The sequence below is a fragment of the Fundulus heteroclitus genome, chromosome 4, assembly GCF_011125445.2.
Source record: "Fundulus heteroclitus isolate FHET01 chromosome 4, MU-UCD_Fhet_4.1, whole genome shotgun sequence".
NCBI lineage: Eukaryota > Metazoa > Chordata > Actinopteri > Cyprinodontiformes > Fundulidae > Fundulus > Fundulus heteroclitus.
Genome location: NC_046364.1, coordinates 20,839,781 through 20,854,501, shown reverse-complemented (window position 1 = coordinate 20,854,501; position 14,721 = coordinate 20,839,781). Strand labels below are relative to the sequence as shown.

Below are 14,721 nucleotides of genomic sequence, written 5' to 3'. Positions count from 1 at the left end.
ATGAGAGAGCCATAAGGAGTCCCGTTTACAGCTAGTCACAAGCCATGTAGGTGAGACAGCACTCTAGTAAAAACTGCTCTGGTCTGCAGAGGACAAAATGTAAACTTTCCCCAAGCTTTATGTGGAGGAGGAAAGCCATCACTGCCTATCAACCTGTATGCGTCCGTTCACGGGGTGAAACGTGGCGGCGGTGGCAGCATCATCCTGTGGGGATGAATTTCTCCTGCTGGGAATGTGAAGCTGAAAGAAAAGTAAGAATTTCTGTCTCTGGATGTGAAAAAGCTGTTAAATGTGGCCCAAAAGGTGTTGATTCTGGGTTAGGGTTAAAAACAAATACATTGTATAATGTTCAAGCTCTTATAAGAAATTTTCAAAACAAGGAATTATTTTTCTTAAAATCCAAATAAGAAACATTACAGTTTGTGATTTTGAGAGGGGCCGGGTACAAAATGTAAAAAAAAAAAAAACCCGATACATCTTCGCATATGCAAAGGCATATCTGCCTTCTTACATAATCGTAGATAACTTCAATGTCTATTAACAGATGTACAGATAATTATTTCTATTTAAAGCGTGGGTAAAGATTAACAGAAGGTATGGCCTAAAAAAAACCCTGTCAGAAATTACCTCAGGCTAATCGAAGACACGATAACACGATGGTTAATGGGGTAATTGCTGATCCCTTTACCTTCATCTTCAGAGCCATGCTTCTCATTCACAGAGGCCCCTGAGACACTGATACTAGCACAAACTTTAGCTGAAAAGAATCTGATAATTTCACAGAAGAAAAAAAAAAGGGCCAACAAAATATTACAGTGTGTGTCACATGTGGAAGCATCGACATTCTTTTAGAGGAACTCCACCTGCAGTACCATGTGAAGGTTGCAAATCAAGAAGGGGGATCGTGACAGGGATGATCTAATTAAGGCATTACGTGTTTGTTCATCAAAAAATAAATAAGGAATACTACTATTATTCACACATGGCACCGAGTACACGGTTAATACGCGCCGCATGTAACGAGCAGAGATCAGGCGGCCGCTCGCTGTCTGCGCTGAACAGGAACTCAAACAAAGCGCACATGTGGTGGCCGGCTCCGCCCGGTCACGTGGGGCCCTGGGCTGGCTGACTCAGCCGGCTCGTTACGCTGCGTCAGTCTGGAGTCGCTCAATTATGAAAAAGCAACCTTCCGCTGGAGCTGCAGCCGAAGCGAGTCTCTTCAGCGTCCAGCGGGCTTTCCTTCCAGGGCTAACCGAGAGCACCGCCGATAGATGGATAAAAGCCACGGCACAGCTCTTCCTCAGTCTCAACGGTGAAGAGAATGGTACGTCTGGGTTTACAGCCCACCGTCTCCGCTTCGGTGAACTGGCGCGGGCGATTGTCGTGACTCATCGGGGCTTTCTAAGTTGTAGTGTCCCCCCCCACCACCACCACCACTACCACTACCACCTCCTCCCTCTCATCATGCATGCTGCCTGTCAGCGACACGGTGCATTTCCTGACGTTTGCGCCGACAGTCTCGGGTTTTGGGTCCAAACACCTGAAAGCGGGGACGCTGTAAGCGCAGTTCTCGCGCGACCGAGCGTCTCACAAGGAGTAAACAGCCGCTGGAAGCGTTAGCTGGCTAAGTGGCTAGCTCGCGAGCTAACTAGCTTCAGCCGCCCAGGTAGCTCGGCGGCGTTAGCGCTGCTCGGGTGAAGGCAGCGCGGGCTGCTGGTGCTGCTCCGGGGGGACACGGCTCGCAGACGGCCACTTGTTCAAGCAACCCCCCCCCCCCCCTTCCTTTCCCCGGCTGGTCCTCGGACGTCAGACGAGACACGCTGTCATTGCCAGGAAGGGGTCAATGCCAGCTTGAGCGGATGCCAAGTCTCCCCGAGCCGCGAGGCTTTTTTATTTATTTATTTATTTATTTAGCCGCCTTCGGGAAACATTTAAGCGCTGCTGACAACAATGCTCCGTTTATTCCCCCCGGCTTGTGATTGAGACCCCCTGCGCACAACGCGTCCCTCACAGTTTGCTGCAGGCGCGAACGCACAAGGCCCGCTGCAACCTTTTTTTTTGCTTTAACAGCTATTTTAACATCTCTCTTTTGGGATTTTTTTTTGTCTTCGTGACAAACGCAGCCTCCTCTTTTTTCCTGACAACTTCCTGTTTGTTTCTCCCCCCCCAGAGGAATGAGGCGAAACTATGCCGATCCACCACCACTGTGACCAAAAACCTGACCGGGGGGGACGGTGCTGCTTGTTTGGCTCTGGTGTCATCATCTAACCACAGTGTAGTATAGAGAGTGGTGGAATTGCCTAAGTACTCGGATTTGTTTTAAAACGTGTATGTTTATATTTCCGTTGCCAGTGATAAACAAATAAACCATTATTTAGTGGGATCTTTGTGCTGAGGCAAAGTAAAACGTTGCCATAGGGATATAATGGGACGTGTTCTGACAGCTGACCGTCTCCGATCTCCTGCAGCATCAATCGATTTTTAGATGTGCGCTAAAGAAAAGGGGGCTACATTTCCCCTTCAGAAGCCGTTTTCAGTGATCGGCAGGTGAAATGATGAAAAATCTGCTTCCGGGCACTTGTTTTGAATTTAAGCAACACCGTTTAACGGGTTTATGGGGCTATGTTTTGATGCATGGATATAGTGATGGGCCTGTAATTTTCTGGTATATTCAGAACTACTCCCCCTCTTATCAGCGGAGGAGACCTCCAAAGAGAAATGGAAATCGGTAATGGCCGGCGAAGAACCCGATCGGTGCGCTTCTGACTCTGAACGCATTGAAGCCTCATCCCTCCGTTGTGCTGATCTTTCTGCATTGGGATTCCACAGCGTTACCCGCTTGGTGCTCACCTGCTCCGGGTCAGGCGCCTCAGCTTACCGCTGCCGAGAGCTCTGTCGACGTGATTGGACGCAACCCCGGCTCATCGAATGGGTCGTTGTGATTTGTAATTGTGTCATCACACTGTTATGGAGCAGCAATCCCACATGGGCGGTTCAAGTCTTAAGCAGTCTGCTTGGTTGTGTGCTGGTCTTGCAAAACTTTTGTATCCTCCTTTTGTGCATGCACCTCTGCTCTTGTGTAGTAAGTGAGGTTTAAGATAAGATAAGATAGGCTTTATTGATCTCACATTGGAGAAATTCACTTGTCACATCGGCTCAGTAGTCAATAATCAGAAGAGGGTGCCAAAAGTAGGAAAAGGTGCATCGGTTATATACAGTCTGTCCTCATATATATATACAGTGGATCAAAAAAGTAAATAAGAAAAAGAATAAAAATACAATAATAGAAATAAGGCAGAGGATGTATTATGTACATTCACAGTGACTTATATACATGTGTATTGACATATATTCAGGTGGTAATAGCAGCAGAAGTCACTTCCTTCAGGATTATTGCACAATGTGGTAAATAGAATTGCACATTAGTTATTACACTTTGATTATCACAATTATAATACAGTTATAGTGCAGCATTGTATAATCTGGTAGCAGCAGGGATGAATGACCTGCGGTAGCGCTCCTTTTTACAGACAGGATGTTTTAGTCTGTCACTAAAGGAGCTGCTCAGCTCCTCTACAGTCTGGTGCAGGGGGTGGAAGGTGTTGTCCATGATGGATGTGAGCTTGGACAACACCCTCCTCTCAGCCACTTCCTCCACAGAGTCCAGAGTGCAGCCCAGGACAGAAGTGGCCTTCCTCACCAGCTTATTCAGCCTCTTTCTGTCCCACTCTGTGCTGCCAGGAGCCCAGCAGACGACAGGGTGCTGTCGTTTGTCGTCTTATTAAACCTACCACTGCAGCCAGCAAGAGATTCCCACTGAAGCAGATTGAGTAGCGTTTCCCCCGGCAATAGACGGTGTTTAGCAGATGGATATGGTGACTTGTTGATTCAGCGAATGAAGCGCTCGCTTGCTTCCCCTCAATCTCCAGCACTAAAGCTTCTTCTCAGACTTTTTAATTTTCTTACACGATGCCTTCGAATATCCCGAGAGAATTGCCACTTTGTTCAGAGTGCACATATGTAATATTCATTCAATAAAGAGAATCGACTATTTCCATTTTTTTTTTTTTTTTGCCATTTCATTATCTACAACGAGCATGGGTCAGCCACCGTTATTGAGGCGTACTGTGGTCTCTAAAGAAACGATAACAGGGGAAAACGTTCATTACGTCGTTTCCATGGGTTAAAGTCCCTGTGAGGGGACGGCAGAGAAAAGTGCTGGAGTCTCTGGTGTTTTCCCCCGGCTGCATGGAGCGCTACATCTCTGCGGCGTGTTGCTGCACGCTGCCAGTGGGCTGGCTGAAGCAGGCCGTTCTGCTTTTACCTCGTAACGGCTGTTTGAAAACGTCTCCGGTTTCATGTTAACGAGGGAAGTCACGAGACCCCAGCCTTTGGAGGCTTAGCGTATTTTTTTTTGGACCATTAACCGCACCAGATTATAAGGCACATTAAATATTATTCCCAAGTGTGTAATATCACTATACGTACACGGCTCTCTCCTGAGAGGGACACATATCCATCTCTGTTGGGAAGACAGAGTAGTTAGACTACACTGTCCTGTTTCTAACATAAGGCCAAGATAAACTTAACTTTCATATTGAATTAACTTGGTTTATTGTTGCTAGTGTGTACACCAGGCAAGCTGCATTACATGAAGGCACTTCTAGTTTCAACATTACAGTCAGGCAGGCTTGTAGACAGCCCTGGGGTCTGATCAGGTAGTGACACAGTGGACCGTAATGCTCTGAATATCCATTGAGCGGAGCAGCTTCATTGCTTAACAAAGCCATTCTAACACATTTTAACAGATTTTTGAACGCATTGTTCCACATAAAGCCGTCAGTAAGCACAACAGTAATCCTATAAGGCGCACCATCGATTTTTGAGAAAACTTAAGGTTTTTAAGTGTACCTTATAGTTCCGACAATACGGTAATAAGTGAGCGCTGTTGTTAAGCCGGGCGTACACTGTACGAGTTTTTCAGTCGTGGTACTTATATACATCTCAAACTGTGCGACGGAACCGCGGGGTTTAAAAAGTTCACCGCTCACGATCTGTGCAGCGCGACGCTCGGACGAGACCGAACTGCTCACACTGTACGTCGTGTCCCCTCTGGGACCGCTCACTGTGGGGACAGAGGCAGGCGAGCGATGGTAGGTGACAGGGACCCAGAGCAGGGGTTCGAGCCCAGCTCTGGCGAGGCCCGCGGGAGGCACCGGGCGTCGGGGGAACAGAGGGGAGAGAGGAGGGACGAGACGCACCGGCGGCCGCGCGGCACGGCAGGTCGCCCGCCCCCCCGTCCCCATAACACCCCCCCCCCCACCGCGAGCGGAGGAGTGCCGAAACAGGCGGCGGACCGCGGAGGAGTGCCGAAACAGGCAGCCAGCGCGTTGCCGCCCTCCCCAATGCCCCCGCGAGCGGGCCGGGCGGAGGTTGCTTCAGGGACGCCCGCTCCCCTCCCTCCGCTGGCGGGGACGGAGAGGAGGGGAGGGCGCCCCCTAGTAGCTCTGCTTGAACAGCAGGATGCGCTCACAAAAACCTCACGACAGCCGACTAAATTTCAAACATGTTTGATTTTCACCAATCGTCCGATTCCTGGTCGGGAGGTAGTCGTGAGAAGCCAGTCCCCCCTCCTCCCCCCCTCTACGATCAAGCTGAAATTCGGCCCGATTCAAAAAATGCTCGCACGACTGAAGAATCGGCCCGAATAGGGGAAAAACTCGTACAGTGTACGCCCGGCTTTAGGGGTGTAATGATACTTTGATATGTCAATTAAATAATTTACAAACCAATTGATGCAAAATGAAAATATCGATCCACATAATTTAAGATGCACCTATATTCCGAAATTCAGGCATGAGACTAGTGTACAGGAAATTATTATTATTTTAAAATTGGAAAAATTCAGTATTTGACTTAAATTCCCGATATCTGTAAGAGCTTAGAAATAAAATGGCCAACTCATATTTGTTTATCTTTTATATCGATGTTAATAATGAAGTGTTAGATGGGCAGATATCGCATCATATCTATCGCATCAATCAGAACAGACTTTTGTATATAACGAATATGTACGATAAATATCATATCTTCATACAAACAGATTGATGTAATGTCAGGTCGTGACAAAGTTGGCGATTTACATCCCTAGCTGTTAAAACTGTCGTCGGCACGCTACAAAGTGTGTTAACTGGCCGGCCGACTAAGCAAACGGCCCAGCTAATTAACCAGCTAATGTCGGCTAATGCTAGTTGTTGAGAAGAACGCAGCCACAGTCTGGCTGCCTGCGCTTTAAGCCCATTGGCTGTTGCCATGACCCGGGGAGCTGAGACTCTGCATAGGCAGTTCTAGCTGGGTTTCTCTGGTAAAAGGTAGAAAAAAACTAATTACATATCAGGGTATTAAAAAATAGTCAAATATTGCATTTTATTTTTAGTAAAGTGTTTTTATATGCATGTGAATGTTATGCATTTATTTTCAAGTTTTTGTGTTCTTCCCATAAATTTGTTGATATGAGGTTGTGCCACTAGGCTCTTATGTCTAATGCAGGCGCTATTTTCTAAGCTGGCTCCTCTCCTTCCAGAGGTATCTTTCTAATCTCTAGACAGCTTACTGGGCTGTGATGTGCAGGAGTCAGCATAGGGTCAGCCTCGTTAGGTTAAGCGGCTGCTTTATGCAGAGAGAGAGAGATGGATGCAGCTTTTTGCAACGCTTTGCCCGGGGGGGCACAAGTGTGAAAGCGAGAGAGCTGTCACACTTTGGTCTCATGACTGTACGGAGCTGTGTGCGCCGCCTTCCTGGAATCTTATCTGAAGGCTATAATGAACTCGTTCCCCCCCATTTAACATTCTTTTATATGCCGGGATCTTGGAAAAAAAAAAAAAAAAAACTACGAGGTGGCAAGGATTGAAGGTTGATGGGGCCAGGCTTTGTTAAATGCCCTTTATTGCTCAATGTATTTTCTGTTAATGAGGCTAATATGCTATTTCCGTCAATTGTTTGCAATGCACAGTTCTAGATCCCACTTAAACAAGATTAAAAACAGTATGTGGCAAATGAGCCGTAAGTCACGTGCCAACAGTTTCATATCAGCTGGGATGTCCCGGATAGCCGGCACCCTCTAGAGATTTATTGTGACTAGATGGATATAAATGTTACCAAGAAACGCCAGTACTAGGAACTGGTTTCCATATACTTTGTTCCCTCTGGCTCAGCTAACCCTGACATTGAAGATGGTCACGCTTTCAAAGTTGTCATCAGGTCCCGTTGCATAATGATTTATTTTTATCAGAGCAGCTCAGCTCCTTTATTGTCCCAAGTGAGGATATTGAAAGCAATAGTCCCAATCTAAGTCTTGTTGTCATCCATCTTCTGTGGTCACTGATGTCTTTAGGAGAGTGGTTCCATCGGGAATTGATCATGAGATATGCAAAGCAAGCGTTTGTCTGGTTGATTTCAGATTTTATCTGCCAACGGCGATGATATTGGGATATGTGCCTATTTATTTATTTTTCATCCAGTGCTTCCATCACTCTGGGACCTTTAGGATTGTTCTACAAGCTCATTTAAATCCAGTTGGAGGATCTGCTGAGAGACTCTGTCATGAACATGAAAAACATTGTAGTGTTCAGTTGTAATGCAGCTAACCAGCTTACATCCTTTCAGCTCTTTCTACACTATAGCAGTTAAAATCTGTCCATTGCTATCTGCCTATAAGAATGATGCTCACTTGCAAATTAATAATAATAAAAAAAAAAACAATTGTAGAATGACATTTTATTTTAAATAATTGCCCAACGTCTGACACAATGGCTTGTGGGCCCTGATATTTATACACATGCCATTTTTCTGGATACTTAAGGCTATTGTGGTGTTATTTCCAACAGCTTGGATTGTTGCATGGCAGCTGCTCTTTGCCTGTGCAGCTGATTACGACAGAGTATCTTAATATTCGAAATTGCTAAATTTGTCGACCACATTACCTTTAAAACCCAAGCCAAGCGGCTCACAGAATATCTACAGACTAAATTAGCCCAAGAAATTGGTACCCTTTCGCATTTTTTCTCTTAGACTGAAATCTTTCTAAACTGGATTAAAAAAGAAGGGAGAGCAGGGATTATTAACCAGATTCTTTGCAGTTGTGATTCTGAAATGGAAAAAAAAAAAGAGCTGTAAAAAGGGATTTAAATGACATACATGGGAAAGAACTCGCGACAGGAGCCTTGGCTCAGTGTACCGTGAAGGATGCCCCAGTTCTGGCTCCATGCTTCCAGCCATGCATAAGCAGCGCGCGTCATGGACGTTTTAGAAGAATATCTCACACTGAAAATGCATAAAGGATCAAAGAAATCCTGGGACTGAAGCTGAAGCTATGCGACAGTCTCTGCACTAGGTCTTGTCTCTGCGTTTGGGATCTAGTCCCGTTAAAACGCTGAGCCCAACACGTCCACTCGTTTTTTATACCTATTATAAGGGGTCGGCCAAATGTTGTGTTCGCGTTTTTGGCAGATGGCTCATAGGGTAATGGCCACCTCAGTGTTGGTGCTGCACGTTTTACAGAAGAATGAAGAAGAGTTAGGAGGAGGAGGAGGAGCCTCGGCTGGGAAGGCTTAGATTGTTGTTTTGAGCTGATGGGTGATGACAGCCTGAAGACGAGGGGGAAAAAAGATGCATGTTCGATATTCTGCCTCGTAGCGTGAACACATTAGTTCCTATAATATTGTAGTTTGAGAGGGGAGGAAATTCACCCGCGTGCTACTTCTCCACAAACGGAGCTTAATATGTTGCAGAGGGAGAAAAGCCAGAGAGGAAGAGGGAGGGAGCGAGGAAGTAGGAGCGGAGCGGGTCAGGGTAGTGTGCTTTTGGCACAGCCTCTGAAGCTTAAGTCTTTTGTTGCCTGACATTCTCAGGTGCCATAGTTACAGGTTAGCAGCACACAGTTCTCTTTTATTCCTTTTTAACTCTTTGCCTGACTGCTGAGGGGGGTGAAAAGCGTTTTCATCTTCATCTGGGTGCTGTCAGACCATTAACTGTGTTTTACGTCTGCTTCTAGCTGAGCAGGATGTTGAATAAATGTAACGTCCTGCATCCAGGTGCTGTACTGGGGACCGAGGGAAGAGCTTTTTTTTTTTTTTTTAGTTTAAAGCCCTTTGGTTGACTGGTTCTTTAATAAGAAAGTTTTCTGCTACGCCTGCGTCGCTGCAGGTTGACCTTTAGCGACGCCATGTCGTGACACTTATTTAGCGATTCCTGATTAAGAGCTAAGCTACAAGAACAACCTTCAGGATATTATGCCAGTATCATCCTGCCAAGACTAATCATATAGTGGTAGTTATTTCTAATTATAGAAGAAGCGGGACGCTGTTTAAAACGACCAAATAAGCGTCTTTAGGTTCTTATGTAAGCAATTAGCACAATTAGAATGAGATTTGATATAGTATTCCAGCCCTTTTGAAAGCTTAAAAGATAAAACAGAAACAATTTGGTCCTCCATTCGGCCTTCCTGTTATCTATTCAAAGTCTCGCTCTCTCTTTCCCTCTCTGGCAGCCTGAATGGACCACAGTGTCTCGTCATGTTGCCTTTTAAAAAAAAAACGTCCTTTTTTTTGTGCTCGCTCAATGATACTGAAGACGGCCAATTTAGTAAACCTACTTCCACGGTGGAGAATGCTCTTTTTTTTTTCTCGTTTGTTTGTTTTCACCCACCTGGCCTCGCTTGGACACGGGCGATCCGGACCCGTCTAGCTGATAATAGCTCAACACTTCAGTCTAATGAGAACCGTCTCCAAGAAGACACGTTTTTCGTATCCTCTTCTTTGCGTTCATTAATTATCCTCATATCCAGTTTAAAGCAATGCCTTGGTGCTGCAGGTGTACCCTGGGTAATTGGGCTCTTAAACAGACCCCGGCTTACTGGGAGAGGTTTTGTGTCTGCTGGATGAATCACCGCAGGCGGTGTGTCATCAGTAGACAACAAGGTATATATCACTGAGGCCTCTGCCCAGCCGCTAATCCTCCCCCACACCCCCCCCCCTTCTCTCTCTCACCTCTTTCTCCCCAGCTTTGGTATAATATCTAGTTTGTCTCAGACACATTCATCTGCCCCCCCGAGTGGCGTCTTACAGATTAACAGTGGATGGAGTCTAGAGGCAGCAGCCTGCCGCTGATCACTAAACTTTTAACTAAGGCCGGGTCCGTACGCTAACCGTAGACTTTGGCACCTAAAGGGGGGAAACGTATGCAGCCTGGCGAGGGGAAGAGTTCGGCGGTGAGGCGCTGCCGATGATCCAGAGCTCAGGGGGGGGAGGAGGTTGTGGCGACGGCGGTTTGTCCAGGAGATGCACGGAGGATCCTTGGTATGTTCCTGTACAAAGCCCTTAAACACAGAGATGAAGAGGAGGAGGACATCCAGGTACGCGCTCTGTTGTCCATTGGTCAGGAGGTACAGTCAGCCGTTTAGCCGACGTTTTAGCCAGACTCGTGAAGTCACGGCCTTAACTTGGCACATCCGATTCTAGTCGTGAAACTTTGGCCAGCGTCGACATCTTTGTGTCCTTTTTTGACCTTTTTTTTTTTTTTTATGACACGGCGTGCTGACGGTGCTGATCAAAAGGTCACAGCTGTAATATAATTGTTCTCGGTTTCAGGGAATTGTTAAATGTTTCGGTGTAAAGCAGGTGACGGCGTTTGGAGACTTTCCCTCTCTGTGCTGGGAGGGATTAACGGGGCTAATCGCCGCTGGGCTTCTCTGAGCTGCACAAGCGCAACAATAAGCGGGAATCCTTTTCATTTAAAAGCATGTCAACACTCCCAATAAAGAATTATCGTTGCCTTCTTTTTGCGGGTTTTGGGTGTTTATTGCTATTAAATATCGAGGTGTCTGAGTTTCGGTCTTGGATTCGGTGATCCAGTGAGTTTTGAAGAATTAATTGGCCTCTTTAAATGTCAGACTAAGGTCTAAATCCTGGATTACCGGCACTCAGTACCCCGTGGCCTTTTTCTATCATCTGTTTATTACTTTCAGAGAACACTGCTAGACCTCCACAATCCCTTTCTACGTCAAGCCTTTCAGTGTGTCGGTTACATTTAGTTTCCCTTTTTTTTGTACATTTTCCGGGCTTTCGAGTTGAACTGCATCTTGAACGGATTAAAAAAAAAACGAACATCATTCATCTGTGAGGATTTACTGCTGTTCATCTCGCTGACGTCTCTTTTTTTTTTTTTTCTTTCTGTTGTTCCCCGCAGTCCCAGAAACCCTGGATAGAAAGCACTTTCACCAAGAGGGAATGTGTGTACATACTTCCAGTGTCAAAGGACCCCCACAGGTAAATGAGCCTAAAGCACTCTGCTGTGTCCTTTTGTCCATCGCCATGGGAACGGCGTAATTACAAGGCCCGAGCGCCAACCGCTGCTCTCCACAGGGTAAACGAGTCTGTTTCAGACGTTTGCGTCTGTCAGCGTCTGTAATTACATGTTGGAGATTCGGCAGTGGTCATGGACCGGGTTCTTTTTAATTTATTTATTTTTATTTAGCAACTAAATGTGTCTGTAGTTTGGGTTTTGTGTCATTAACCTTTTAACACATCTGCTGAGAACCTGTCCTCAGACCCAGAGAGATCCCCGGATATGTCTGCCAGTGCAGAAACCTAGAATCAGAGTCAGGATTGCAGGTTTGCCCTCTCAGAACTTCTCATGTTGACACGTCTCAGACTGTGTTCAGACTCTGCTAGAAGCTCTTGCGTAATAATGCTGTTAAGTAAACCATGGCGGGTCTGAACATCCACTGATTTACTCAAAAACATGAAAAAAAAAACAAGAGTTTCAGTGAACATCTGACTCATTTAATGAGTAGAAGATTCCCACAGCTCCACAGATTTGATATTTAACAGCTTCCTTCGACTGTGAGCCATTCCTGTTATGTTTCCAAGAAGCTTCGCCCCCGACTAACGCACTCGCAGTGGATCACTCTTTGCTTTGTTGTTTTTTTAAGCATTAATTATTTTCCACGGGCTTTTCTCCACAAACCGCCGTACGTGCTGCTGCTCCTAGATCCATTTTGACACGTTTGTGAGCATAACCTTGTTTGACATTAAGTCCGAGCCCTTCACATGACCACAGCCCCTGTGACAGAGATTCTTTGTCAGGTTTTAGAACGATCTCGGTAGAAAAATGCGCCGTTCAAATGTCTGATTGCTGATTTTTGTGAAACACTGACCGGTACAGGTTAACTTGAAATTACAAGATCTTTTTTTTCCCCCTATATTAACAAAAATTTGAAGATTGAACTATAATAAACACTTTTTAGCAAAAGAAAACATGGATTTGTTATATAAAAAAAGCTGCCTCTTTCTGCTTCTTTCTGGTACAAGTCCTCCAGGTTTTGGCACAGAGGTATCCGTAAATAAACCCCTACTAGAATCGATTACAGCTTATCTTCTTTATTCTTTAACAAGATAGATTAAATCTCTCTGTGACCGTTTCTTTCGGCACACCTACAGATGCTTTTTATTACATGATGTAAAAGGTTTTTTACAAGCTTTAGTCTAACTTGAGTTTTGACAGGAAATAGCTCTGATTTGCTGCCATGTTGGATCGTTAAATCGTTCATTCTAACCATACAGGAGCCTTAAATAGTCGCTCTGTTGCATCGCTCATTATTTGTAATAAACTTAACTCACGATAGTCTGCGTTCCCCGGCTCTGCAGTAAGAATGAAATGCTGACTCTCATCTTAGGACGAAACAGTAAATCCAAACTGTTTAGCATCATAGATTAGTGATCTGAGCGCATCCCTGTAGTGTCGGTACCCTGACTGGGAGACGTTAGGGTTGTTTGATGGTAGGCGTCTGCTAGGACAGCCGACGTGCCTCTGTCTCTATTCTAGAAGATTCTTATATCTTCTATCCTTCCTCTGAGCACATTTTCTAACACTGCTGGTACTGAAACGGCTCACTGGCTCGTCCTCTCTCAGTGAGAACTTCCACCCTTTAGAGTGTGTCAGAGTGACCCGGTAGAGCTTTGCTGTGATGCGTTCATTGAGCGACTCGGTGCAGAATATTTAGCTTCTGACTGGTTGATCAGCGAGGGGAGGGGGGGGGGGGGGGGGGCTGGTCATGTGGATCTCCGGTTCAAATCCAGTCAAACTGGGCTCTGCCCCTTATCTGACAGGTAACCCACCTCAGCATCCTCCATAGAAACTGCTAATCTTTACTGTTATTACACTTTATGTGCAGCAGACGTATTGCCTTGATACCTGATTTATCGTGTTTGTGTGAAATTGCTCCCTAGATGCCTTCCAGGATGCCAGATTTGCCAGCAGTTGGTCCGGTAAGTGTTTTTGTTTCCTTTTTGGAGCCAGTTACCTCGCAAGCTCTGCTTTGCACTCTGTTAGAAAGAAACCTGATCCGATGGTATAGCAAAGCACACAATATTATTCTTAATGAATCCTCTAGATTCATTGTCTGCTGCTGTTTATAAGTAGATGATTTTTTTTAAGCTGCCACTTAGTCTTGGTGCTGCAGTTTTCACATTTAAGGTGTGTGTGTGTGTGTGTGGTAACGTGTAGGTGCTGCTGTGGACGGCTGGTGCGGCAGCACGCCGGCTTCACGGCCAGCCTGGCCACCAAGTACTCAGATGTGAAGTTGGGTGAAAGCTCCAACCTGCCCGATCCAGAGGAGTGGTCTGTGGAAAAACACACAGAAGGGAGTCCGACTGATGCCTATGGTGTCATCAACTTCCAGGGAGGGTCTCACTCATACAGGGCCAAGGTAGGTGGGCCTGGTTTCCTCTGCTGGAACGTGTTTTCTTTCCGTTCTGGGAAGGCGATGAAGATTAGCTAATTCTCCGGCGTAACATTGTTACAAGTTGAGTTTGTGTTTGTGTCTTGGTGGACTTTTAAAGTTCGGATTATTGCTTTGGACAACATATGATTTAAACTAGTGCTTACCTACGTAAATAGTTTAAAATGAATAAAAACATTTCCATTTGATGCAAACGCAAAGCAGCAGTCTAGGTGTCATCCTCAGCGTTAAGTGCTGCGGTTCTCCCCTTCATGTGTTTCTCTTTGTCTCCACAAACCTGGACAGTATGTGCGCTTGTCTCACGACTCTCGACCAGAGAGCATCCTGCGGCTGATGCTGAAGGAGTGGCACATGGAGCTCCCCAAGATCCTCATCTCTGTGCACGGAGGAGTTCAAAACTTTGAGCTGCACCCCCGCATCAAGCAGGTGGTGGGCAAGGGTCTCATCAAAGCTGCAGTCACCACCGGGGCCTGGATTCTCACCGGAGGCGTCAACACAGGCATGTAGTGGGGAAAAGCCCTTGAGGGGCTTCTGCAAGGCTGTTGAAAGTAGGGCTGTGTTAAAAAAAAAAATACATTTTCCAATGATTAATTGATTCTCATATTAATTCCTACAAATCGAATCGTATAACCAAAGGTACATTTTTTTTTATTTTTATATTATTATAAAATTTTCACTGTGAACTTCAATGTGTGCGCTGGCATTACTGACAGGCACGAGCAGAACTCAATTTTTCCCACCGCCAACGCGATGTCGCACTATAAACTGCTCGGAAAAGACACGACTCATCATGCTAAACTAGCTAAGCTAATCAAACATTTAACCTTCCCCTCCCCCGCTGGGAAAATGTCTGGGAAGTGTAGGAATTTGTGACAAGAAATGTAGCCAACAGGCACGACCATGAAGGTTAAATATTGTGTTTT

The 14,721-nt window shown here is 45.7% G+C and overlaps 1 protein-coding gene across 5 annotated transcripts in view; it reads left to right on the top strand.

The window, feature by feature from the left end:
* Nucleotides 1-1,103: 1,103 nt before the first annotated feature.
* Nucleotides 1,104-14,721, top strand: part of trpm7 (transient receptor potential cation channel, subfamily M, member 7) — a 62,542-nt gene continuing 48,924 nt past the window's right edge. The window contains exons 1-5 of one of the 5 annotated variants that reach the window (XM_021309685.2): nucleotides 1,104-1,324; nucleotides 11,245-11,324; nucleotides 13,287-13,325; nucleotides 13,564-13,765; nucleotides 14,084-14,297. In XM_021309685.2, coding sequence (XP_021165360.2) covers nucleotides 1,322-1,324; nucleotides 11,245-11,324; nucleotides 13,287-13,325; nucleotides 13,564-13,765; nucleotides 14,084-14,297 — 538 coding nt within the window. In that variant the 5' untranslated portion in view covers nucleotides 1,104-1,321. Of the gene's footprint in view, nucleotides 1,325-10,010; nucleotides 10,412-11,244; nucleotides 11,325-13,286; nucleotides 13,326-13,563; nucleotides 13,766-14,083; nucleotides 14,298-14,721 lie in introns of those variants that run through there. The other 4 variants (XM_036136255.1, XM_036136256.1, XM_021309684.2 and 1 more) reach the window with 4 other exon arrangements.